At 33.2% G+C, this 25,669-nt stretch overlaps 1 protein-coding gene across 1 annotated transcript in view; it reads left to right on the top strand.

The window, feature by feature from the left end:
• Positions 1 to 1,456: 1,456 nt before the first annotated feature.
• The window catches only part of LOC117332576 (carbonic anhydrase-like), a 58,841-nt gene continuing 34,628 nt past the window's right edge, over positions 1,457 to 25,669 (top strand). Inside the window, exons 1-2 of the mRNA XM_033891546.1 lie at positions 1,457 to 1,578; positions 24,115 to 24,239. Of these exons, the coding sequence (XP_033747437.1) occupies positions 24,173 to 24,239 (67 nt within the window). The 5' untranslated portion in view covers positions 1,457 to 1,578; positions 24,115 to 24,172. The remainder of the gene's footprint in view (positions 1,579 to 24,114; positions 24,240 to 25,669) is intronic.

The following is a 25,669-nucleotide window of genomic DNA, read 5'->3' as shown; positions in this document are numbered from 1 at the left end:
TTAATTTGTGTTGCCATGTTACGTCGATACTAACATCACACGACTGTGACTATAAAATTGTACATTATCTGAAAATTGCACATTGAATGCAATACGATTAAATAGATAAACAAACAAAAAGAAAAACAAAAAGAAAAAAGAAAATTAAAAAATGAAAAAAAACGACAAAAAAAAAAAAAACAACAACAATAACAAAAAACAAAAGCAAAAAAAAAAATCTCCAATGGTGCAAAAATATAACAGTAACATAAAAAAAATAAATAAACCGACAAAAAAAAAGAAAAAAAGAACCATAAACAATCGAGTGTAATTAATTGTTTCCGACTGAAAATTCCGATACAGCTACAATGTATTCGGTCGATGCCGACCTATACATGTTGATAGAATTTAATAACACAACATTTCTCCTACATTTGTAACCACTTGACTGGCGACAGTTGACTTTCGATAACATACTTGGAGCTTTGAAAACGGAATCTTTTACTTATACGTGTCTTTGTAAATAAAGATGAACGAGTTTCCATGTTGAGTAAAAGTACAAACGAAGGTGTTTTGAGTGGAAATTTCCACTCGATGAGAGCGTAATTGAGTGGCATGTCTTTACCAACCATTGTCAGCAACGAGCGGTGTCAATATTTGTCTTAAATCTGTTTAATGTCCCCGTCGTGGTTAAATCGTTGTCTGTTATTTCTCAACGTGCAGATTCAACGAAAATTTAAATCTTGGCAGACGTACTGGATATATCACTGTCTCCAAAGGTTAGTTTAATCATTTATGTATTTTTTTTACTTTATAAGCGAAACATTTACTACATGTACTTCTTCTAAAACAACTGTAATCAAAACTTTTAAATATTCCTAATTGATAAAAAAAAATAAACACACACTTTGTATTCCATAAGGAGTAACTACGCATCGACACATATTTGTATACAACAAGACGGTTTAGTAAATTCTACCATTGGCTATAGAATGACAGATTTTGGGATGCTGCCAAATCTACTCCTCGACTTATTAGTAATGTAATTTTCAAGTGTCTATAAACGCATTAAAATTGGTCGTGCAAAATTGAATTGATATACACCACGTGACTTGGCATTCTTCTTCACTTAAAAGGTAGATAATTGTTCGTCAAGGATTTATTGCGTTCATCCAATTTACCGATACTTTGCGAGGGATTCCGCCTGTGGTTGACAGTATATATATATAATTTGTGTGAGCGAGATTTTTTACTAAGTGTACGTCTTCGTTGCGGTTTTCCAGTGAAACAGGCCTAACACGAGACTTTGCTAATTTGTAAATTATTATGTTAAAAAGTAAAGTTTATTGTGTATTAACGAATTGTTACTTAATAGACTGTTTAAATAAGCCTGTCAAACCTAGTGACGTGTCAATGTCAATCAGGACTGCGCCAACACGTGACTATGTATACATGTATGACGGTTCGTACCGTGGTCCGTGCCGTGGTCCGTCCATGGTCAGTCTCGGAAGAGAACCTGTATTTTGCACGTACTTGTTGATTGGTACACGTGAGCACCCTAAGGACCATTGGGCCTTTTGTATTCTGATTATACTGGTGGTGAGTTAATATTTTTTGATACTTGTATTTTCATATTCATTTTTGTTTTATTTTTCCGTTATATACATGCTTAATACCAGAATTTTTCATCGATTTTCTCACCTTTGTACTTATATAATTAGTATTCACGGATATGCAAAGTTCGTTACTTCTGAACAACTTCCATTGGTATCCCATCGCGCCAGGCACTGTGGAAGAGTATCAATAATTATATATTATCTCTGTATACCTCTAATACTCCAACATCATCAATTTTGAAATCACGGATGTGTACAAGCATTACTATTAAATTTTTATCTTTTATATCGGTACTCTTTTCCCATTTTACATTAAAATTGTTATCTTCAGATAAAAATATAAAGTCGTTTCTAACGAACCGTCTTCATTATCTGACAAAAAACATCCAGTTTCAGGGTTATGAATCAAGGGTGTGTCGATATTAGGAAAAAAAGGGGGTTTAACCAAATTCTAAAACAATTTAAACGACTGTAGAGAGATAAGAAAACAAACATCTGTTTCAAAGGATCCAATATTATTGGTTAATCGACAAAAAATTGATAGCGATTTCATCCAACCAATTCATCAATTGAGATTAAAAAACATCCATTTCGGATCGGGTTTGAATTCGCTATCAAGTTGTATTGATTGAGTCTACAAACGTTATTTTCCACGTACACGTGTAAATTCTTGTAACTCCAGTTACATAAAATGTGTATTTGACCATTTGTTTCATTTACGATGGAAAAATACCAAAAAAACACGTATTTGCCCGCTAACGAGATTCTCATACTCGTATAAATACAATGTACATTTTCTATGACGGTTTACTTCATATTCTGGCGTGCTCATGGCATACAATTTCAGTTTGAAAGAAAATTATGACGTAGATAATTATCACCATGTAGTTTCTGGTATGGGTATCGCACTCTTTGCTTGACAAACGAAAGAGACATTTTCGAGAGCTCGCAAACACAGTTTTAAATCCGTCTTTATGTTAAAGATAAATGTGTTTTCAAATCCCATTGCGCAATATCTTCCACAAATCCAGGTTCTATAAAATATGCTGCTGCAAAGCAATTAGACATCACATTGTTAGGTCTAGTTCCGGCGAGCGTAATAACACGTACAGTGTAATGTCACTTTCTAAGTTGCTACTCGACATACACTCTGTACATTATGGATCACGCTCCAAGATGACGTGGGGCATTTGCCAGGTACTGACCGTAGGCCGGTGGCTTTTCTCCGGGTACTCCGGCTTTCCTCCACCTCAAAAACCTGACACGTCCTTAAATGACCCTGGCTGTTAATAGGACGTTACACAAAAACAAACCAAAACCAAGATGCACTGTGTTAAAATAATGATTATTGACATTGGTCATGTATGTTTAATGGTCGTGCCAACCATAATACTTCATACGAATTATAGTCGACCGAGACAATTTCGAGGGTTCCACTGGAGTCTTGTATATCTAAAAATAGGCTGTTGGTATTTATTTTTTCGGCATAGCCGTATAATTTTCTTCTGTTCCCGGATATGACGCGACAGGTGGCGTTACTGGTCAAGATGAAGTATGTGATTGGTCAATGTAGCGGTAAATGCAAAATGCAGACATGCAGTAAAAGACGAAACAAAATTAAGATTGAATGCATGCTGAATAAGTGGATGTATCTATTCAAATGACACATTAATAAAATCATATTCCTGATTCAAATGCAGTCTTATTATCACCAAATATGATTCAAACTGATATAATTTTGTTATCCGTGCTGAAACTGCGCATATATTAATTAGTTTGTTAATTTATTTCACCAGTAGTTTTACATTATAACCACAAGCATTAAAACTATGCCGTTGATCTTTTTTAAAGATATTTCTCGTTTCTTTAAAAATCGTTTGATAAATTATATTCATCGTCATTTTAGAATAAGCGACATACAAACAATGTATGAACTGCAGGGCCGTCAGACTAAAATTTAATGATTGAATATAGTTAATGTTGAATTAACATTGACTGTTTTAACTGTAAGCGGATATAATGGGATAACTCGTCATGTCCTCTGTATGGTAGACTATATCAAACGCGTGATATTTGAACATTTTATATCCGTCCGGAAGTATACGGTGACCGCATCCTACTAGAACATTGATTGTGCAAAGTCATCTTACTTTAGTACGGAATGACGTCAGTGATGACGTCAGTGATGATGCTGTCTGTAAGTACAATTCATGTAATTATCCCAATTGTAAAAAACAATATATATATATATATATGAACAATATGGAACACATATTGTCAGTACTGTCCCCTGTCACCAATGTCATCGCCCTGCAGATAGGACGTAAGATGATACCGGCTATTGCATGAGCGTACGAAGCGATTATCATTGGGATCTTATAATTTCTTTTTTTTTTTTTCTAGACTAATTTCTTCTTTCCAATGACTCCTGACACTGCCTCACATTTTGGCCTTTAGCTGAGCGTTTGTCCCTGTGGAGAACGCTATGGGTTCTATCCCCTGGCCGAGACAATACCAGTCTATAAAAATGGTAGTTTATGCTATCGCTTAACGCTCAGAATTCTGGGAACGGACGACTGATTTGCCCGTTGTCATTATAATGGGATCGGCTTCGGTGTCCTGCTTGGTGTTCGACAGTTTACTTCGGTGAAGAAGAACTATCGAGTCGGTGTCAGTTCGCGCTATCACAGCTTCACAAGAAGGCAAGCACGGACATACCGCAGCCTCCCAAAACACACATACATGTACATATATCACGCATGGACCTCCCTAGCTACGATAGCGCACAATGAGGCTCTGGACGACGGACGGACAATTTCTGACGGATGTCGTCCGAGAGCAGTGTAGACATGGTATGGATACAATCGGAACCCCTCGTCATTTTCTCCGAAACTACGTTCGCAGACGGAGGCGAGGTGTTCCGATTGGGTATGGATATTCGGTCTAGGATCTCCCATACAGGGGAGCCTGTCCTAATGTGACTACAGCTGTTGATAGGTCGTTAAACGAAACCAAAACAATTTCATCATTCCGGTGGGCATATCGTTTTTGTCTATGTAAACATACATGGCGGACATTGTATCTGTCAGACAGAAATGTTATCAACTAGAACCGATGGGAAGTAATAATTTTTCTTGATTGAGGAGTGAGATTGGTAGAAAGTATCGCCTTTAGAAACAACCGAGGCGGTTGAATCGATTAAACTCTCTAATGGTAGAAATCACTTCACAAGATAGACGATTTTATCTCGCGTTGAAACAAAGGTTTCTACATATTGATACACATTGTGTTACATTGTACGCCCGAATGTGAGCTGACATCATTGTAGACTACGTATAAGTAACAATAGAAGTAACATTGTATTGGTAGACAATGGTTTTAAAAGTCAGGAATACTTCTCCACTATTATCACATATCAAACGATTTTTAACTGTCAACTTACTCCTGTCTAGATAGGGTAGACTGTCATCTACACATTGATTAACACGTGATGGTCTTATAGCATTATCAACCACTATGACGTCATACATTTATGTATCATTTTACTTATGTCTAAATTACTAAACACACGAATGGACAAAACAGTTTTGATTTTTTTGGTTCAGATATCTCTTTAACAATTGTCAACGCGATATAGATACTCTCTACAATGAACGAAATTGTCGTCAATAGTCTGCTTAATGAAAAAAAATAGAATTCATTTATGTTTAAGAAAACAAAACAAATTTTGATAATTGAGAATATTTCCCAATATATAAACAATAAATACTAATTTATTCAACAGCTCAAGAAAGTCGTATGTCATCTGTGCCAATAGTTTTTACCCTACCTTTGCTGCTTCGCAATAATAAAGATTTATATGGATTTAACATAATTGATTTTAATTATTACGTCATCAATATACGACAATTTCAACAACGATGTTTATGTTACTGTATGTTACGGTGGTTTGTTAGGGCCAAATATCAAATCTGCATTCTCTCTCTCTCTCTCTCCATCAGGTCGAAAACGCGAGAATGCGAAAACGCGAACTTGATATCGCGTTCTCGCTCCCTCGCGTATATATCTAACGTACTGTATACCCCTATATACTAGTATATGTTCCTCCTGAAAATAAGCCTTTAGGTCGAAAGCGCGAGATTAGCGAACTGTACAGTACAGTATATATTTAAGACAGGCATCTGTCCCTTCGATGGTTAACGATAATAGAGTCCGCATGAAAAATAGCCTGAGAGGACAGAAAGGCCTAGCGGCAAGGTCTCGTTTTTATAATTTTATATACATATATATATATAGAGAGAGAGAGAGAGAAAGAGAGATAAAAAAAATCAAGTGAACATACTCTAATGTAGATACACAATCCTCCCTATATCACCCTGATGTAGATACACAAACCTCCCTATATCATCATTAAGTATTCGTTTGATAACATTAATTTGACTACAGATCGTGTTTTGTATTTACAATTTTTAGCTGTGACAGTTTAAGGAAAACGATTGGTATTCTTTCACCAGTCGAGATTAATCGACCCATTCAACAAAATATTCAAATCAATAGTTTCATCTAATTATAGACAATTTTCTGAAAAGTATATAATGACAGTGATTTTATACGTTACACTGAAAAAAAGTAATGAAAATGATTTTCTAACGGATAAGAACAGTAACATGTTGGTGATAACACAAAGCTACATTTGAAGAAATCTGGATTTAACGTGCTGCAGTCGTGTCTGAGTCCAACTGATATTTTCGTCTGTGAAAAGGTTTATAACTAAGGCGTTCTGTTTTAAAGAATAGGCACTGTTCTGTCATATTTATCTGTATTTCTGTGGTAAGATAAAATAAATCAAATTAATTTATTACATATGTAGTATGTTATGAAGATACGTCTGTTAACAGTTGAAAAATTGACCCATTGTTTTATCGAGTGTGACGTCATACCGACCCAGATCACGTGATGTAGATTGTTACGTATCATATCAGAAGAAATCGATATGTGCAATCTGTAAATTGCAATTATGCACCTAGCGTACCTGGATTAGTGCCAATAAAAAAAACGGGATAAGTCTGACCTCGCTCCTGAGAATACATAGATAAAACACAATTACATGTATCTGCTGTTGACGATGGCGACAAAGTGCTGAGATCAGGCAGTACGTGGTATATGATTATATACCGTATTTCGGCACGTTTCACAGGGTAGCGCCAGTTTAAAGATCTACTATTGCCAGATATGTTAAAAGGACACTGAACGTTAACTTACAGTAAAAAAAAAACAACAAAAACAAAAAAAGTTAAAATTTCTCCATTAGTTTCACTGCTTCTGTTTTTTATCTGTCAATTAAGAGCATAGTGATTGGCCAAAGTGATAGTTCTGCCACAGGGCCTGGGGTAGCTGTGCATTTACATGTTAAATAATGTATCTCTTCTTATCTGTAAAATTGATAACTATCAAATGTATATTGTGAGTAAAGGCTGAGCCTTTGAAGTAAAATAAATGTATATATAAAAACAACACCGCATTGGTATACCTGTATAATGTGCCTTTGGGCTAGTCTGAGTAAACATAAACTTAAGTTGTTGGAACGCCAATCAATTTATTAATACAGGACACACGATCCGAAATTCGTCTTCCAAATAATCTTGATCCATATTGGTGAGTGCTTCCCATACATGTATCAATTTGATGTACAAGCAATCAACACGGAAAGGTGATAGCTTTATTAATGTAAAGGAACCAGGTTGTGTCTGAGGAGAACAAAGCTATTGTTCCGGGACTACTGAGGGCTGCTGGATTGGTGATGATTTTAAGGTTTGATATAAAGAAATATATACGTATTTATCGTTAGAAAGTTAGAGACAGTTCACTATCGGCAGCAAAAGGCGAGGAATTTAGCACGATGCAACCTCTCTATAGATAAGATACATGTGTCATCAAACATGATAACGCTTCCTGAAAACGTGTATAATATCAATATACAGCCAGTACACGTGATAAACGTGTGTAGCATGTCACGCTATGTAGGTATAGTAAGTTTTAAGCCAACTTCAAAATTTTACTAAAATTTAAGTATTTCTTTCCAAAAACACCCAAACACCTCCAATTAATAGTATGGAAGTGCCTTGTATTTGCATTATAGACAGGTGTAAATATAAATGCATTGCAAAGCAAATGCAACATTTGGCGAAAAAACTTATTCTCAAAATTCACTTGGATGTGTCATTTTTACCTCCAGCATCTGAAAGTGAGAAGGAAATAGATGTGCTATATTTTAGGTTAATCATTAGGAGGAGCAATACAATCAGAATATCATATTTTTCAAAATCTACCATACTACCACTACAACCACCACCACCATCATCATCATCATCACCACTACCATCACCACCACTACCACGTTACTTGATCTTTAAAGTGACTTATTTTCATCTATATTTGTCTTTCAAAGAGACAATGGTATTTCAAGCTTTCATCTCGTCAGATATCCCATGTGAAATCTGTGTAAATTACATAATATATATCATTTATGTCTAACTAACCAAAGCCTGGCATTGTGCAGCCAAGCTTGCTTAACTGGTACTACTAGTATCAATGAAAATCGTGCCAACCAAATTTATCGTATATTCATAAATTCATCAAATCACCGTGCTCAAACCATTTTTGTCTTCAAATTTAACCAAACTTGGTGTACATGTATATAGTTAGATCACATAGTCAGTATCTTAACATAGCCTTCATTTACGGAATGCCACGGAGAATTGATTGTCCAGCGACTCTAGAATTTTGGGATGCTGGATACCTGGATTTTAAAATGTTGTGTTTAGATCAGTTTCTCAAAAAATATAATTCTATTTCAATCAACCCTGGAATACAGTTGTATCGTAGTACATACAGTATAACACACACTTCTGATTAAATTAATTTTCTTCTCACTTTTCTGAAAGAGTGATGTTGAAAATAAGTGATTTTTGCGAATTGACAATTGTTTTGCAATGCATTAATATTTACACAGGTCCATTTTGTACACAGGGTGCTTCATTGCTAACAAAGTTGATTTTTATTGTTATTTTTTGTTTTTGTTTTTGTTTTTTTGTTTTTAGCTCACCGGTTACGAGTAACCGTGAGCTAATGCTGTACCCCCGGCGTCCGCGTCGGCGTCCCACCCCACTTTACAGTTTTTGGGATCAGTTTTAAGTTTGGAAAGTCCAAAAGTATACACCCCACACCCTTCTAATTTGGTTTATATATTCATTAGAGGTCTAGAAGTGATGTTATGGCAAAATCATGCAGAAATTAAAATGTGATTTTTTCGCATTTTACCATGTTGTGGACTTAACTTCTTTGGCACCATAACTCACTTTAAAATTTTGGGGAGTCCAAAAGTATGCTCTCATACCCTTCTAATTTGGTTATGCATTCATTAAAGGTCCAGGAGTGATGTTATGGCAATATCATACAGACAAAAATTGTGGTCATTTTACCATTTAGTGGACTTAATTTGTTTGGCAAAAAAACCCTCTTTAAAGATTTCTTGTGTAAGTTTTGGAAAGTCCACACCCTTCTAATTTGGTTTATACATCCATTAGAGGTCTAGGAGTGATATTATGTGACGTACAATTTCAAAATGACATACTTATACATACTTGAAAATGAATGCATAGTGTGATTGCTGCCGCCGGTGAGCTTTCGCAATCATTGATTTCACTTTTTTTTTGAAAATACTGAAATTGTAGTGAATTTACTACACTTACAAAGCGGAATAGGCAAAACGTAATTACTGTTTCGGCCAGGTACATTTGTAGACAAAAAAAAATTCTTTTAAAGTAAAGAACTCGGACTTAGCCTTGAGCCTGATCGGACCGGTCCTTATCTATTTTTTTTTCAAAAGTTAAATATATCAATATTCAACATTAAAATGTATTTATGTATAATTTGGGAATTCGTGCAAATTCTCATGATCAGTGACTAACAGTATCATATATTTTATCGGCTACATTTCTCTCTCGCATTATCACGCATGTTATCGCTTATTTCCTCCGTACTGTATCACCTATAATTAGCTTTATCACCTAGTTTCCCTCTCAGAGTATCACGTTAATTATCGACTCCATTCATTTCCACAATATCACGTAGATGTCCCTCTCACTGTATCACGTATACCGCTTTCCGCTCATAGCATTGCATTGATTACGTATTTTTTTCCCTCTCGGTTCACGTAATCTATCATCTATACTTTCGTTTTTTACAGTATCGCCTATGACTATTCATAGCAAACCTTACACAATTATTGACATTGTTTAGGTTAATAACAGGAATTGTTATATATATAGTTCTTATAGGAAGTCTTCTCTGTAGTCGTATCCGTGAACGTAGGGGAGAATTATTATATCGAAATAAAATCAATTTGAGATAAAATAATAATCATAAAACCAAATAAGCTGTTTCTCGACGTTATAATGTCTCTATGTCTTAGAGACATCGCATACGTCTGCATCTAGTTAGCATTTATAGAAAAAATATTAACCCCCTACTCCTACTATCGACAAGGTGTAACACTTGAAAAGTCGGAAGAGGGGGTGAGTTTCGATTAACTTTAAATTATGTTCATTCGACTAAAATATCAAATGCACACAAACTTTAGTAATGTACCTTGTTTTAGAAACGCGTCATTTCCCTTTGTCGTGTGATAATGATTTAAAAATGAGAATATTGACTATTTGAATGTACACTGCGATGTATGTAGTCTACTTCTGTAACTATAGGTAATTACAGCTTAAACAAGTTTATACGATGTAATATTTGCATAAATACAACCGGTAAATATTCCCATGTATTTCTGTTAAGGAATAGGATTACTATTGTCATGACCTATACACGCGGGTTCGTGTGTAAACCAGAAAGGTCAAACCGAAAACGTCAACATGGGTTTACAAGAAACACTGGAGACATCTGTATGATATTGGTGATATCTGTATAATGCTGGAGATATCTGTATAATGTTGGAGATATCTGTATTGTATTGGAGATATCTGTATAATGTTGGAGATATCTGTATAATGTTGGAGATATCTGTATTGTATTGGAGATATCTGTATTGTATTGGAGATATCTGTACTGTATTGGTGATATCTGTATTGTATTGGAGATATCTGTATTGTATTGGAGATATCTGTATTGTATTGGAGATATCTGTATAATGTTGGAGATATCTGTATTGTATTGGAGATATTTGTATTGTATTGGAGATATCTGTATTGTATTGGTGATATCTGTATTGTATTGGAGATATCTGTATTGTATTGGAGATATCTGTATAATGTTGGAGATATCTGTATTATATTAGATATATCTGTATTGTATTGGAGATATCTGTATTGTATTGGAGATATCTGTATGATATTGAAGTAATATGTATTGTATTGGAGATATCTGTATTGTATTGGAGATATCTGTATTGTATTGGTGATATCTGTATGGTATTGGAGATATCTGTATGGTATTGGAGATATCTGTATGATATTGGATATATCTGTATTGTATTGGAGATATATGTATAATGTTGGAGATATCTGTATTGTATTGGAGATATCGGTATGATATTGGAGATATCTGTATTGTATTGGAGATATCTGTATTGTATTGGAGATATCTGTGTTGTATTGGATATATCTGTATTGTATTGGAGATATCTGTATTGTATTGGAGATATCTGTATTGTATTGGAGATATCTGTATTGTATTGGAGATATCTGTATTGTATTGGAGATATCTGTATTGTATTGGTGATATTTGTATTGTATTGGTGATATCTGTATTGTATTGGATATATCTGTATTGATTGGAGATATCTGTGTTGTATTGGATATATCTGTATTGTATTGGAGATATCTGTATAATGTTGGAGATATCTGTATTGTAATGGAGATATCTGTACTGTATTGGAGATATCTGTATAATGTTGGAGATATCGGTATAATGTTGGAGATATCTGTATTGTATTGGAGATATCTGTATGGTATTGGAGATATCTGTATAATGTTGGTGATATCTGTATTGTATTGGAGATATCTGTACTGTATTGGAGATATCTGTATAATGTTGGAGATATCGGTATTGTATTGGAGATATCTGTACTGTATTGGAGATATCTGTACTGTATTGGAGATATCTGTATTGTATTGGAGATATATCCAAGATATTCTATATAAATATATCTGGGTATCGTTTCACAAAGCTTCGTAACTTACGAACTTTGCGTAAGTCACATTTACGAATTACTAAGCGTTTCACGTAAAAACCTTGCAAGCATAACTTTACGCATCTTCGCTAGCCAAGGCTTCTGATTACATTACACTCCACGAACCCTTGGCGGATATAGTCGTGTTCAAACCGTCGCGCCCTGGAATCCCAGGGCACCAAATCAAATCGCGTTTTACATTCTGGCTTGGTTTCACAGTAAACAAAAAATGCGGCACCCAGTACAGAGCTACACTGCCCACTATGTCATGGCATTTTACCTAAATACAAAAATTACAATCTTTGGGGGAACATTCGCAGTCATATAAGTCATTGATCACATATCTCATCGAAATGACACCAAACCTCGATGTGTGTTTGTAAACATCACCGATGAAGTAAATCGGTAACGCTTGTTTTGATTGGTCGAAAATTTCATGCGTGAAGGGTGATAATTTCGAATCACCGCTAGAGGGCCAGAACTGACGCCTATATCTGCCAAGGGTTCGTGGAGTGTAACGTAATCAGAAGCCTTGGCTAGCGAAGATGAACTTTACGCCATATCCACCCTGTCGTAACTTACGAAAACAATTTTAAATCGTGCGCAAGCATGGACTTTTGAACAGAAAATGATGTCGTATTCAATCACAAATTAGCATAAGAGAACGATTATGCCTTGTAAGCGATTGTTTCGAAGTGAAACCGGGTTTTGAATGTCGAGGAGGGATGCCGGCAAAATACATATTGTCATGATACTAATTGTACGCACATTCGTAGACTGTGCCAATAGTTAGTCTATTTTAAGAACATTAGGTGTATCTATGGACAGTGAGGAAAATCTGTGAAAATTGCGTTATTACTGTTTGTTTTACCGCATGATAAACAATATCAAACTGGAAATTTATAAAAAAAAAAAAAAAAAATTGATCTTCTATCAATAATTCGGTTGTTTTTATAGAACAAAATAAAGTTCCTAGTTTTTTTTTACCGGGAGAACGTACGATTTTTACGTAAGATACGAAAAAAGTTACGAACACCTTTGTGAAACGCACTTACGAACTTTTGAGTAACTTTTTCGTAAATATTTACGAACGTTCGTAAGTTACGAAGCTTTGTGAAACGATAACCTGGGCGCCGAGTTATGTCCCCGTATAATAAACAGAAGATACACAGCCAATTCATGGTCGGTTTAAAGTTTAACTTATCTTTTTTGTGTCTAACAGAGTCACGCTGACTCTGTGAGTCGTAGATGATGTTGTGATTTTACCCAGTCCTTTTATTTGCCTTCGTGGCAGCAACCAGTACGTCTGATCGACATTGCGATTCTGATGCGACGGACCGCCATTCATCAAATTAAACCGGTTTGCACATGCGTGCATGACGGCTCATTTACATATAGAGGGTGGAGCACCGCTTTAAAGATTCAACGTAATCATTGGGTAGTTTCCGGGTTTAAATTGAAATTTTGAACAACTGCATTATTGATTCTCACATTATATCTTAATTAAGGTTTATTTTCTATCATTCATTTATTTTTTATTTTAGTTTATTTGTTTTAGCTCAGAGTAACCGAGAGCTAATGCTGTCACCCGGCGTCGGCGTCCCACCCCAAAACCTTTTTTTTTTTTTTTTTTGGAATGCTTGTAAGTCCAAAAGTATACACCTCATGCCCTTCTACTTTGGTTTATATATTCATTAGAGGTCTAGGAATGATGTTATGGCAAAATCATGCAGAAAAAAAGTGTGATTTTTTTCGTATTTTACCATTTTGTGGACTTAACTTTTTTGACACCAAAACTCACTTTAAAGTTTTGGGGGTAAGTCCAAAAGTATACACCTATCACCCTTCTAATTTGGTTTATACATTCATTAGAGGTCCAGGAGTAATGTTATGGCAAAATCATGCAGAAAATATTTGTGATTTTTTTTTTTTTTTTTTTTGCATTTTACCATTTAGTGGACTTAAAAGATTTTGGGAGCTAGTTTTGGAAAGCTTGTAAGTCCACACCCTTCTTATTTGGTTTATACATCCATTAGAGGTCTAGGAGCGATATTATGTGACATACAATTTCAAAATGACATGCTTATACATACATAAAAGATGAATGCATAGTGTGATTGCTGCCGCCGGTGAGCTTTCGCAATCATCGATTGCACTTGTTGTTTTTGTAATTTTGTTATAATTCATTTATCAAAAAAGACTTAGAGCGACTTTAAACAATGTGAATACATTATGTAATTTAGTCAACAGCAACACAAAAAAAGAGAGAACAAACCACTGTCACATTGATATGTAATTATATGTATGAATTATAATTATCTTAATTTCATGCAAGATTCAGTCATCCATAATATCACTAGGTAAAGTAAAAGGAGGAGAGAGAGAAGGGAATAGAGAAAAAAGACAGAGAGGCACGGTTTCATAACATATGTAAATCTTAAGTTGAGAGGAAACTGAGCTTATTCAGCGTTATTTCAGGGTTGAAATGGCCATTAATAAGTACAGAAAGTTGCCAACTGGTACAAAAATGATAAATTAGAGCTAAATATTTTTAGTATTGATTCAAGAAGAGGTTACCATTTTCTACAACCGTTTTCAAAATCCTTCTTAATACGCTCACGTTTACTGTTGTTTACAAATTTTTGAACCAGGAAATGATCTTTGATAACATTGATGAGTGCACTAAGGTTTAAGGAGTTGCTAAAACATCTCGTTTTATAGATATAATGTTTGATGATAATTAGAATTTCATTATCTACATGTACATGATGACACTTTTGTGTTACTATTCCAAAAAGAAATGATTTCTTGTTATAAGCAAATGGAAAAAGTAATAGGCCAAGCAGAGTTTCAAACCTCTGAAGTAAATGTTGCACCTCTTGACACTCCCATAAACAATGTACCATTGTCTCATGTTCCATGTTATATAAAGTACACGAAGGGCTAGTAGTTATGTTTATCTTATAAAGGAAAGAATTTGTAACCAAAATAGGATGTACGATTCTAAATTGGAACCACTGTAACTTTGAACTATAAGTAGCAGAAAAGGGTTTCTTAAAAATCTTGGCCCACCTTTCTTTATCAAAACCAAACTCCTGGTTTCTGATTCCAGTTGGCAACAATGTTGTAGTTAATAATACAATTATAGAAGTCTTTTGATCCTCTTTTACTCTTGAAAAATATTTCCAAAGGCTGTTGTATAGCTGGCAGAGAAGGCCTTTCTTAGTAAGCATTATTAGTTCCCTTCCGGTGAAACCGGGGGGACTATAGGTTTTGCCTGCGTCCGTCCGTCCATCCGTCCGGTTAAAGTTTTGGTTAAAGTTTTATAATGGCACACCATTCGCTTAATAATGGTATTAGGATGCTGATTCTTTGCATAGAGGTTCTTTGGGTGTGTGGCATTACTTCTGTACAGTTAGTAATGAAAATATTATTTTCATTTTTTTTGAATTTTTTTCCATATTATGGACTTTCTGTTTTCTCTGTATTCTCAATAGAGTTGAATTACACATTGTTTGGAATGAACTTATTTTCATAAAATGATCATGTTTCAGTTTTGGCTAAACCTTTTTAGTCAAATTTGGCTCAAGTTTTAACTTGAGGGCGCCGGTAGGGGACATGTATTGGTTTAGCAATACTCACAAAATGCTTGTTATTTCTTAGGAAGTGTTTGAGTGCATTTACTAGTCCATGATACTGTAGAAAGTTGGTGTTCGCATGAAAAATGTGCATAAATTCATAAAACGAGTAGAAAGTCAAATCATCTGAGTTTTTAATAAGGTCACTCAATGTACTCACATCTGCTTTAAACCAAGTAGAACAAAAACAGGTTTATTATTTATTTTGATATCCTTATTGTACCACACAGCAGCTTTCAAAATTGTTTCTTTTATACTAATCTTCAAGAACTATTTAGTTTATCCCATGCTTTAAAAAACTTCTCTCCAAAATAAGTTTGAACAGTTTGATCCACAGAAGCAAATGTATTCATTTCCACAATTGTTCAGCTTGTACATATCTACTGTTGTGTTTAATAGTATACTCTATTTCCCTGTGATTGTGGTACTCGCCTTTTTCAACCTAGCGAGAATAGAGAATTTATAAATGCACAAACACCAATCATCTTTAAACCTCCATCTATGTAATTTTGAATCATCACATCTTTCTTAATCTTAGAACATTTACCATTCCATAACAAAATCTAATAATAGTGTATTTTAAAAGAGTAATATATTCTCCTGATGGCTTTGGTAAAGTAATGAACAAATAATTAAACTGTGTAATCAACAGTGATTTAATAACATTTATTTTTCCTATGGGAGTCAGATTTCGTATATTCCAACTACTTAGAGTTTTCAGTTTAACAAATTTTCATCAAAGTTCATTTTTGGGATTTCATTTAAATCTACACTGAAATAAATATTTCCCCAAGAAGGTGAACTTTCTTTTCCCCACTGTAATTTCAGCTCTGACAGATAAGTCTGATCACTGTATTTTCTACTTCCTATCCAGATTATTTGTGTTTTTGTTGGGTTGATAAATCTTGGTGTTGAAATCATTCAAAGTTATCAATTGTATTATACATGCAGTATTAAGCAACACTAACAAAATAACCTAAACAAAGTCAATAATTGTAAAATAGAATTAAGCCAAATAATATTTTGCATTTTTTTTTTAACTTAATAACACAAGAAGTACGTGTATAATTCAGTATAAAAAATATTCATATTTATTTCAAAACTTACACATATACCTTATAAAACAATAAACATGCTCGAAAATGGTAAAACGTTATGCATGTGATGGCATTAAAATGAAATTACTGAAATGTTTTCTATAGTAGTATCACATTCCTCAGCTTCTCTCAAAAGAGCTACAGCATCTACCATCTACATTTTCAAACTTAACATAATGATTATTTTTTAACGTCACATAATACCAGAATATTTTACATGTCCTTCTTTCTTTGGCGATTTTTTGTGATTTTTTTTTTTTTTTTGATTTGCTTTCAATGATATTTTGTAGATTTGTGTCCAAAATACTACCAGAAACGTTTTCTTATCAAGCTTGAGAGTAATATCATCTGCCATTTTTATTATGGTTATAGCCGAAGGATCGACAGTCATAAGTTTAGATTAGTAAAAGTACTGAAGAATTCCGTTTGTATTGATAGCATATCAGTGACTACAATGTTCACCACGCAACAGGCTTCCATCGATCTCAGGTTAGCATTGTAGTTTGTCAAGACCTATCGGAGAAGTCTAGATCAGTCAGAAAACCACAGTCAGATAACAATTAAAAGCCAAAGTATTTGACTTGTTTGACCCTCACTCCTAGGTACACCCCACCACCCTTGTTAATATTGTACGTACGTGCACGCTCATTAGCGGTTTCCTCTCTAATCTGTAAAATCTATAATGGGATTTTCTTTCGTCAAGTATTCTTTATAAACTCCAATAAACTATTTGCACTGACAGGGACTTGTGTAACGCATTAACGGTTAATAGAAATACCTTGTCTTATCCAAAGTCCTTTTAAAACTGATTTTGAAAAAGACGCCGGTGTTTAGCACCTTTAAGCATGAATTTAGTAAAAGTATATAGCAAATATTAAAAAAGAAAAAAAAATCCGTTATACATTTTTCGGCTCTGTTATCAGCATACAAGGATGCTTAGGACCAAAAATAATCGAATCCAGAAAAAAAGATGCGATATTATAAAAATGAATACGTTAAAGACAAAATAAATTATATATATATCCGAATGTAATCTGCATGATAATTTAATGTGTTTTACTAAGGTTACGAGTGCATCGCCCTAAAGGATTGTCAATGTATCAGTAGTCGGCTACGATCACTCAGTGCGCACTCATATCTATATGCCATTTTACATGTAAAGTGTTAGATTGTATCTGGCTGTGTAACGGCAAGCATGTGGCCTGCACACCGTCAGTATCAGGACGTGGTGGGGTTATATCAAAATGGCCAATTATAAGCTTTGTCGATAATGACGCCACGCACGTTTGTATAAACCGTTATTAAGGAAAGATTATATAATTAGATACCACCACGAAGTACTTACTGTGTAAATTAACATCGTGTGGTTCATGGTCTGATAACCGCATCATCTCTTTAACAATGAGTTTTCTCCGCTCGTCATTTAATTCTACAATTTCACGGTGGAATGTAAGTGTTTTTACAAATATGGATGGCGTTTTGAACTATAATGGAAGGAATATAATATAGAGAACCTTTAAAATGGTGTCAGCAAAATCAAACATCATAGTTAAATGTAATTACAATTTCATCTGACACGAGCGAGCTGTAATTAGGATATCAATTTACATCAGCAAAATTACAATTAACTAACACTGGTGGTATGATAACGATGAACCTTAACATCAGTAAAACATATTTACGATAAAACTAACATGACTTGAATGTTATTACAATAACAATTAACAGGAGTACATCGTCATAACGATGAAAATGTACATTAGCAAAATGTAATTAAGATATGATCTAGCTTTAGTAAAATGTAATATAGTTATAAACTTGCATTGGTATAGAGACAAACGATATCAATTTACATCACTTAAATTTAATTACGATACGAACTAACAGTAGTTTTATGTAATCACAATATGAATACGAACTGACATTTTAGTTGTATGTAATTACGATTCGAACTAACGAAAGTTATTTTTAATAACATAAACTACATGTAGAATTAGTGTTGTGCAATTACGATAAAACTAACAGTAGTTCTTTTGTAATTACGATATGAACTTAGAGTAGTAATATTTAGTTACAACATGAATTAACAGTGGGTTATGTAAGTACGATATGAACTAACGGCAGTTATATGTAATTACGATACGAACTTACAGTAGTTATATGTAATAACACATGAACTAACGGTAGTTATATGTAATTTTGACTTGAAATTACAGTAGTTGTATGTAATTATGATTTGAACTTACAGTAGTTACATATATGTATATTTAATTACGATTTGAACCTACAGTAGTTACATATAAGTATATGTAATTATGATTTGAACTTACAGTAGTTATATGTAATTACGATTTGAACTTACAGTAGTTATATATATGTATATGTAATTATGATTTAAACTTACAGTAGTTATATGTAATTATGATTTAAACTTACAGTAGTTATATGTAGTTATGACTTGAACTTACAGTAGTTACATATATGTATATGTAATTATGATTTGAACTTACAGTAGTTACATATATGTATATGTAATTATGACTTGAACTTACAGTAGTTACATATATGTATATGTAATTATGATTTGAACTTACAGTAGTTACATATATGTATATGTAATTATGATTTAAACTTACAGTTGTTATATGTAATTACACATGAACTAACGGTAGTTATGTAATTACGATTTGAACTTACAGTAGTTACATATATGTATATGTAATTACACATGAACTAACGGTAGTTATGTAATTACGATTTGAACTTACAGTAGTTACATATATGTATATGTAATTATGATTTGAACTTACAGTAGTTATATGTAATTACGATTCGAACTAACAGTAATTACATATATGTATATGTAATTATGATTTGAACTTACAGTAATTACATATATGTATATGTAATTATGATTTGAACTTACAGTAGTTACATATATGTATATGTAATTATGATTTGAACTTACAGTAATTATATGTAATTAAGACATGAACGAACATGAGTAAATTGTAATGATATGAACTTTCATAAGCGAAATGTAATTACGATCTAGATATAAATTAGCAAAATATAATTAAAGTATGAAGTAAAATTTATAGAATGAAATTATAATTATCATTATAAACTTATATAAGCAGCGCGTCATTAGAATATAATCTAACATTAGTAAAATGTAATAACGATATGAACAGATATGAGGGAAATGTAAATACGATAACATATTCATTAGCGGAATGTATTTACATTATCAACATACATCAGTAGAGAGTAATTACTATATAAACTAACATGAGTCAAATGTAATTACGATATAAATTTACATTAGCAGAATGTAATACCGATTTGATCTAGCAATTATGAAATGTAATTATTGACGTAATCACATTATTAAAAAGCAATTACAATTTAAACTCACATTAGTAAGACTAACGTAAGAAGAGAAACATTATTACGATATGAACTAATATTAAGAAAACGCGGGTTCAATATGGCCGAACATTAGTAAATAAATGATGTTGTACAAGTGACTATATGATATGAAATTTATCAAATAAGTTCAATCATTCGATATTCCTGGTTCCTTAATGCGAGTGACATATCTATTGTTTAATGTTGACGTTAATTTCCATATCACATAACCACGAGTGTAAGATTCTGTTGATCACATCACTCATAAAGATGAGAGTGTAAGTGAAAACTCTGTAATTAATTTTCATACGAGACAGGTAAATTTTGACTCGGAAGGTATATATTGTGATGTCATAAACCATGAACGGACCAGTTGATTAATAAAGATTAATTACGCTATAAACTTACATAAGTCAAACGTTATTTCGACATAACCAAACATTCGTTAATTGTAATTACTTTATGAACTAATATTATATATTAGTAACATGTGATTGCAATATGAACTCGCATTAATAAAATGCAACTAATGAATTGAACAGGAATAAGATATAAGTACGATTTGAACTAATATTAATACGACGTAAGCGGGACAAGGCATCTCAAGCGATCCGAATCCACCTAGCTATTCAACATTGACAAATACACACAAAGATGGTAAGGATTGTTGAATCTCAGAGGAAAACACTCCTAAGCATTAGTAAATACCATAACAAGAGATGACGACTAATAGTTTAAAGAAACAGAACTGTGTGATAATAAACGAAGTTGGTAGAATGAGAACGACAAAATCTACTTATAGTAACAGAAACCTCGATTTGGATCATAGGAGGTTAAAATGTAAATTCGTTCAAGAGATCTACGTTGTAAGGGGTAGTTACGATATCAACTTACATTAGCAAACTGTAATTTATATATGAACTAACATCCGTTAACTGTAATTACGAACTAATTACAATATGAACTTACATTAGTAAAATGTAATATACGAACTGACATTAGTAAAATGTAATATACGAACTGACATTAGTAAAATGTAATATACGAACTGACATTAGTAAAATGTAATATACGAACTGACATTAGTAAAATGTAATATACGAACTGACATTAGTAAAATGTAATATACGAACTGACATTAGTAAACTTATTACGATACGAACTGACATTAGTAAAATATAATATACGAACTGACATTAGTAAAATGTAATATACGAACTGACATTAGTAAACTTATTACGATACGAACTGACATTAGCAAACTGTAATTACGATACCAACTGACATCAGTAAAATAAGTACGATACGAACTGACATTAGCAAACTGTAATATACGAACTGACATTAGTAAACTGTAATTACGATACGAACTGACATTAGTAAACTTATTACGATACGAACTGACATTAGTAAACTGTAATTACGATACCAACTGACATCTGTGAAATAATTACGATACGAACTGACATTAATAAACCATAATTACGATACGAACTGACATTATTTAACTGTTATTACGATACGAACTGACATTAGTAAAATGTGATATACGAACTGACATTAGCAAACTGTAATTACGATACCAACTGACATCAGTAAAATAAGTACGATACGAACTGACATTAGCAAACTGTAATATACGAACTGACATTAGTAAACTGTAATTACGATACGAACTGACATTAGTAAACTTATTACGATACGAACTGACATTAGTAAACTGTAATTACGATACCAACTGACATCTGTGAAATAATTACGATACGAACTGACATTAATAAACCATAATTACGATACGAACTGACATTATTTAACTGTTATTACGATACGAACTGACATTAGTAAACTGTAATTACGATACGAACTGACATTAGTAAACTGTAATAACGATACCAACTGACAGTAAAATGTAATTACGATACGAACTGACATTAGTAAAATGTAATTACGATACGAACTGACATTAGTATAATCAAATTACGATACGAACTGACATTAATAAACCATAATTACGATACGAACTGACATTATTTAACTGTTATTACGATACGAACTGACATTAGTAAAATGTAATAACGATACCAACTGACATTAGTAAAATGCAATTACGATGCGAACTGACATTAGTAAACTGTAATTACGATACCAACTGACATTAATAAACCATAATTACGATACAAACTGACATTAGTAAAATGTAATTACGATACGAACTGACATAAGTAAACTGTAATTACGATATCAACTGACATTAGTTAACTGTAATTACGATATCAACTGACATTAGTAAACTGTAATTACGGTACAAACTGACATTAGTAAACTGTAATTACGACACCAACTGACATTAATAAACTGTAATTACGATACGAACTGACAGTAAAATGTAATTACGATACGAACTGACATTAGTAATCAAATTACGATACGAACTGACATTAATAAACCATAATTACGATACGAACTGACATTATTTAACTGTTATTACGATACGAACTGACATTAGTAAAATGTAATAACAATACCAACTGACATTAGTAAAATGCAATTACGATGCGAACTGACATTAGTAAACTGTAATTACGATACCAACTGACATTAGTAAACTGTGATTACGATACAAACTGACATTAGTAAAATGTAATTACGATACGAACTGACATTAGTAAACTGTAATTACGATATCAACTGACATTAGTTAACTGTAATTACGATATCAACTGACATTAGTAAACTGTAATTACGGTACAAACTGACATTAGTAAACTGTAATTACGACACCAACTGACATTAATAAACTGTAATTACGATACGAACTGACAGTAAAATGTAATTACGATACGAACTGACATTAATAAACCATAATTACGATACGAACTGACATTAATAAACTGTTATTACGATACGAACTGACATTAGTAAACTGTAATTACGACACCAACTGACATTAATAAACTGTAATTACGATACGAACTGACATTAATAAACCATAATTACGATACGAACTGACATTAATAAATTGTAATTACGATGCAAACTGACATTAGTTAACTGTAATTACGATACCAACTGACATCTGTAAAATAATTACGATACGAACTGACATTAATAAACCATAATTACGATACGAACTGACATTATTTAACTGTTATTACGATACGAACTGACATTAGTAAAATGTAATTACGATACCAACTGACATTAGTAAAATGCAATTACGATGCGAACTGACATTAGTAAAATGTAATTACGATACGAACTGACATTAGTAAACTGTAATTACGATACCAACTGACATTAATAAACTGTAATTACGATACGAACTGACAGTAAAATGTAATTACGATACGAACTGATATTAGTAAAATGTAATTACGATACGAACTGACATTAGTAATCAAATTACGATACGAACTGACATTAGTTAACTCTAATTACGATACGAATTGACATTAATAATCTGTAATTACGATACCAACTGACATTAGTAAACTGTTATTACGATACGAACTGATATTAATAAACTGCAATTACGATACCAACTGACATCAGTAAACAACCGTTTTAATCGATATGAATTAAATCAATAAACTAATTATAACAATATGCACTAATGTTAATAAACTGTTACTACGAAATGAACTAATATTGGCAGAGCGTTAAATGTAATAAAGATATGAACTAACGTGAGTAAAATGCAACACAAAATTAACTAACAATAGAAAAACTGCAAGTTCGATAGGTGCTGACATGAATTATTTTAAATACAGTTACATTATGAACTAGTTATAAAAGGTCATTGTACATTTACACTAAATACAGTACGAACAATAGGGTTGTAAGTGTCTATTTAGTTAACATTACGGTATACACATCATAAACTATAGCGGCAAAGGGGTACAGTGGAGGTTATGAAGCTAGAAGACAAAATGTATTTGTTATACAATTTAGTGAAGTCAATCCTGTCATAGGTGTCTGTGTGTCAATGTCGCTTTATCTACGGGTGTTTTTTAGACAAATATTCCGGCATGACATAGGGGTGGGTTCACGCATGCGCCTAATGCTAGCAAGCGTCTTAGTACACCGATAAGCATAAATGTGTATGCATGTCCACTCTTAAGCTTTCTCCTCTGTAGCAGGTCCGACGGCACATTCTCATATCACTGGCCAAGAGTTGTGGACTTATCTACAATCATGTCGTCTTCCATTCAAACTATTTGCTTGTTGCTGCTTGGACTTCTTGAGTGTTCTACTGCTGCAGGTAAGTCTTTACCTTATGTTTTTCAAGGTTATCTAATTAACCTTGAGTGCAGGTATTAACTGATGTAATTATAGAAGCAATTGTATTGCTTGTGTACATTGACTCCTGTTAACACGTTTAATCGTATTAGCGATAAGGGCAGCAGGCTCAGGATTTGGTGCACTGTGATTGAATCGGATATTATTATATATGCATGTATGACTATGCAATACAATTGAAGCCATTCACGACTCCGTTCAACTGACCAGAGGCCAGTTTTAGAAAGCTAAAAATCACATGTTTAAATATACCCCATATATCAATCTATTCTACTATTAATATGATGATAACTTTACTAGAAACACTTTAGATATCTTACCTGTGATTTATGCATTGAAATATTTTACAACATCTAAATATCGTATCTATGATGTATGCACCGACTACATTAAAGTTTGTTTTACCCCGATTTTATAACCATTTATCGATCGTTTTAAGGATGTGTAAGGTGACACTATCAATGTCCCGAATTAAGTTATGCGCAATTTTTCAAGATAACGTCCATCGTAGCACAGGTGTAAACCTCGACACTGTTCTTATCACATTCCGCTGTAAATTATGACAACCTGGTAGGGCCATAAGAAAATACAAAGGTGGGTACGATTTATACTTCAGTAGGATAATTTGTAAAAAAAAAAAATGTAAAGAAATGTTCTTTCGAGAGTTTTAATTTTCACATTTATTATATCTGCATATAATTGTGAATATATATAGGTATGCCGCTGCACCGAAAACAACTCGGTTGTCGCTGCCGAAAACAACTCGGTTGTCGCTGCCGAAAACAAATTTGCTTAACATTTGATGAAGTACAGTATGTGCGAATAAAATATAATCATACTTCTGTTTCGTCCTGGGAGTGTAAAACGATATTAAGGACAAAAAGTGTCAAATTCAGAAGGTATGTTTGGAATATCAAAATAAATCTGAATAAATGCGCTTACCAAGGTTCATCAATCTGGACTGTTTAGGATATTGCATCATGAGCAAGATATTAGGTGTGAATATATAATCTGAATTGATGCCGCTAATATGAAACCTTAATGATAGGACAATTAGAAATATGTATATATATGCAAGTATGTTCGCTAAAGTTGCACGTGTGTGCACGGCCGGGAATTGACGTGCGCGATATGCACCTATTCGCTATACTGGTACCATTATCCAGATTCCTAATGTTACAAAGGTAATGTGGTATATATCTATTATTGTCCAACCAAGTAAGCTTATCTGTTAGAATGTGTGTAACTACTTACGTATTGTCGAGATCGTTGATAATCACGTCAGAGTTACACATTTAGTTATATATATATATACCCCCAGTCATTTATCAGTAGTAACCTGTTAATATACAAGTCGCCCACACGTAGCATGCAGTAGACCCCCAACTCTGG

The sequence above is a fragment of the Pecten maximus genome, chromosome 8 (assembly GCF_902652985.1).
Source record: "Pecten maximus chromosome 8, xPecMax1.1, whole genome shotgun sequence".
NCBI lineage: Eukaryota > Metazoa > Mollusca > Bivalvia > Pectinida > Pectinidae > Pecten > Pecten maximus.
Note: the sequence above shows the minus strand (reverse complement) of the source record. Positions and strands in the feature narration are given on the sequence as shown.